This window comes from Caenorhabditis briggsae (genome assembly GCF_000004555.2).
Source record: "Caenorhabditis briggsae complete genome, chrIV, whole genome shotgun sequence".
Lineage (NCBI taxonomy): Eukaryota > Metazoa > Nematoda > Chromadorea > Rhabditida > Rhabditidae > Caenorhabditis > Caenorhabditis briggsae.
The window spans coordinates 9,614,754-9,618,726 of NC_013487.2; the positions used below are offsets into that span (position 1 = coordinate 9,614,754).

The 3,973-nt window shown below is 35.4% G+C and overlaps 1 protein-coding gene across 1 annotated transcript; it reads right to left on the reverse strand.

Annotated features, from left to right (window-relative positions):
• Window positions 1–453: 453 nt before the first annotated feature.
• Window positions 454–3,743, reverse strand: CBG03384 (the record flags this gene model as incomplete). The annotated part of the gene is made up of 12 exons (XM_045235727.1): window positions 454–571; window positions 619–770; window positions 884–1,084; window positions 1,132–1,364; window positions 1,412–1,637; window positions 2,651–2,713; window positions 2,761–2,870; window positions 2,923–3,041; window positions 3,089–3,211; window positions 3,262–3,371; window positions 3,418–3,567; window positions 3,660–3,743. The coding sequence occupies 12 exons, from the start codon at window positions 3,741–3,743 to the stop codon at window positions 454–456; spliced, it is 1,689 nt and encodes a 562-aa protein (XP_045092378.1).
• Between the last annotated feature and the right edge of the window lie 230 nt (window positions 3,744–3,973).

Below are 3,973 nucleotides of genomic sequence, written 5' to 3' on the forward strand. Positions count from 1 at the left end.
GCCATTTCTGCTCCGGAATTTTCCCGAATCTGGTTGGAAACCGATTACCAGAGACATTGAAAGCGCAAGTTCTTCATTTTCCGACCATCTTTGCGATGTAGTAGATACTACTGTTTCGTAGTAGGTTTTACTGTTTAGTTTTCCGGCGATTTTGTAGATATAGGAAAATTTTATTTTCAAACTTTGTTGGCGGTTTTAAACACAAAAACTGTAAAAAGCTTTCATAGTAATTTCACAAATTCCATAGCTCCGATTTTTCTGTGCAAAAATAATAATGTGGTCGCGAACTTTCAGCACTAAATCGCTTTTGAAAACATACAGAATTCCCTAAAAGATTTATAAGAATTAAAATAGTAAGATATTCATTTTGGTGATCTTTCTTCAAATGTACATAAAACCGGTAATTGAATATAAATATATAAATTTATCTGAAAACGATTGTCTGAAAAAGATCTATCGCAATGGTCCACGTAATGTCTTTCCAACTGCTCCTCTAACTAAACTTCCGGCGTATTCCTCGTCTAGCTTGAAATATGTTGACACTTTCAGATAACGGTCATGGAATGTCAGTCTAAAAATAAAAATAGCTAAATATCAAGCAAAACTTTTCAGACTCACTTTGGACTTTTCAGTATCACCCCTTGCATTGTTGGCAGAGCAATTCCCATTTGAAGAATTTCAGTGAGAAGCTTCTCTAGGAACTCTGCTCCAAACAATCCTAAATCAGAGAAAGAATCCTGATCGACATCGTTGATTTTTGTTTCGAGTAGCTGGAAACTTGGAACGTTAATTTTCAAAAACAAGAACCACTATTCTATCTTACAGTAGTCCTATCAATTAAAGTTTTAAATTCTAGTACAATAAATATATTTTCACAGTTTACCTTGAAATCCAAATTTTCGATTGTTGAATTTCCAACGATCACGGATCCGTTGATCCATAAATTGACATTGGCTGTCATTGTTGTGTCTGCCTTCAAAATCTGCTGCTTGACTTGTGTTGGTTTTGATGGCCTCACATACATATTCAGACCACCATGAAGACGGAATCTGGATCGATTATCAATGAAAACAATCAGTGGTGCCTGGAAAATTTTCCATTTTTGAAAACTCCAAAATACAATATTCAAACCTTCTTTGCGAAAAACTCAATTTCTACTTGTCGATCTGGGAACTGTTCCCCGAGTGTTCCTAAGAATTCTCCAAGGCAGAATCCAGCTGGACCACAAGTGGTGACCAATAATCCTTGAAGTTGAGGAGAACTCTCTGGACCAACAGTTACATCCAAAAAATGTTGTTTATACGAATGATACAGCATGGAGTTAGCCAAATAGTCACTTGCATAAAATTCAATCATGTGGACACCTGGAAAAATTTAAAATTCTAATTAGTCAATATTTTTCAAATCAAACCATGAGGAGCTGGAATTCTGATGTTTGGAGGGAAGAAAGGTGTTCCTCCATGTCCTCTCCAAGAGATTTCTCCTTTTGATAGCATATTTATAGCACCATTTTGAACAAATGGAGCAGTCAACATTTGATAATCCAAAACTAATTCCTTATCACGGAGACGTTGAACGAAATGAGTTAAAGTGATATTCTTTGCATTGAAGCTTGATAGCTTTCCAGCTCGATGATGCTGAAAAAGAGATGGGATCGTTTGGTCAGTAGTTCACCAAATTATTAAAAGTCGCACAAAAAGCTCGGAAAAACTTTTGAGAGTACGATCTTGAATTACTTCTGGGGTACAACGATTTTTAGGAGTACTTAATTGTGGGAACACTGAATTGATGATAAAGTAATTTCATTAAAGTAAAGGGGGGGGGGCATTAAATAAATAAAATTTTTAAAATTCCGTTTATACAAGCCTCTCGAGGAGTTGAACTTGTGGATCCAATGACACAGGTAAGGCGGGGTTGCCGAAAAGCGTACGAACGGCGGCTCAAGATTTAAGAGTTGGCTATAACTTGGGTCCTTAAGCAAATGGGGAAAAATTGTGAAAAAAAGGTGTGAATGGCAATTATAAGTAATCAAACCATAATTCGCAAGCCAACTTTTAGATCTTCAGCAGCCATTCTTACGCTTTTCGGCAATCCTGCCTCATCAGTGGCTGGAGATGCCAGATGAGCTACTTTTTACTCCAATAAAACTAATAAAAATTCCCATTTTTACTCCAATAAAACTAATAAAAACTCCAATAAAACTAATAAAAAGTCAACACTTGGACTTATCTAACTGTAAATTGCTCGCGGACTTTTTTAGTTATTCCCCTGTCTAAAATCATTTAAATTTGAACGAAAATCGCACCCAAAAACTAGTATTAAACCTAGACTCTGTGTGTTCAAAAGTTTTGAACCCTAGAAGAAGACTGTACTCGCACCCATACATTTCCAAAAGTTGTTTCGCCAAAAGGCTATGCCACTCAAATCGTCAACTTTGAGCCCATATATCTCGGTTCCTGTGAAAGATATCTTAGATTCATCAATTGATAGATTTTTGATTATAATATCAAAAAAATTATATCAGTTGATAACTTTTTTATATTTTTAACAGGAACCGAGACATATGGGCTCAAAGTTGACGATTTAAGTGGCACTCTATTATTTTTTGAGTGTTTACGGTATGATAAGTTGCTTTCAAAACCTACCTCACCTTTTTTGGAGCAACACCAAACGTCTCTCCAATGATATCCAAATTGTTTTCATTGATTCGAATCTGGAAATTGTTTAAAAAAAAGAGATTGCTCAGCTCTCAGAACTTACCTTCAATGGCATGTTTGATAGCAGAATATTCATGTCTCTATCAATAATTGATTCGATCATTTTGCACATTTTCTGTTCCACTTGCGGTTTGAAATTTCCAATCAGAAATGCTGGAATATATTTTTCAGTTTTTTTAAATAACTCAAATTCACTCCTGCAAACCTTTGAACGCATTAATAAAGAAATCAGTGATAACACCAGTGTTTCTCACATTCAGATCAACATATCCAATGGAACTTCTACATCCTGTGGACCTCACTTGAGGTGCTCCATGGGGGTTTCTAAACTTTTTTTATAAATTGGAATGGATATTAAAAAGCACCAGTACCTCTCCATATTAACAGTAATATATAGACTAATATGACCCAAAAGAGCCTCAAAATGACCGGTAATGGGTACAGTTGGAAGGAGAAGAGGGCTGTTCAAAGTTGCTTGGAAGTCTCCAGCGGCTCTGAAATTCCAGAATTATAAGAAAAGATTCAAAACTGAAGGACATCATACCTCAAGTGCATTTTACTCATGCTCCAGGCAAATGTACTTGGTTCCGACATATCCAATGAGTATTCTTGAGGTGCCCAATACTTGCTCATCATTAGATTATAAATCGAAACCTGAAGTCTTTTTTGGTAAAACTTCGAATGCCTAGTTCCATCTTACTTCTCCATTTTCGATTGGTTCTCTGATGTTGGGCAATTGTAATTTCAGAATCTGCTCATTGATGACTTTCATTCCCACTTCTCTCAAGTAAGCTAACCCGTTTGGCATGATTCGAAGATAGATACCCGGGTTGGCAGCTGATGTATTTTTCTTTAAAAAAAGAAAAGATGATGTCGATCAGGAAAGACAATTTATAACCATCAGATTACTGTATTTCTGATTTAAAAATTATGAAAACTCACATCCAAAAGAGGAGAATAATCTCGATTTATTTCTTGTCCAGAAATCCATGGTATACAAAAGCCAAACAACAAAACAACTCGCATTTTTCTTTGAATATCTGAAAATTCTTATACGGAGTTTGAACTTTCATTCTGGTACAAAAAATCGGAGCTGTGTGTTAGGTCCCACAAAGACAACTACCGTAACCTAAAAGTATTTTTTTTCGATTTTCGTCCGTTTCAGTTTAATTTTTCACTATTAAAAGTTTTAATTTTCCCACTTTTTTTGCGGAAAAATTACAGAAAACTTGATGAAAAACGGTGAAATATAAAAA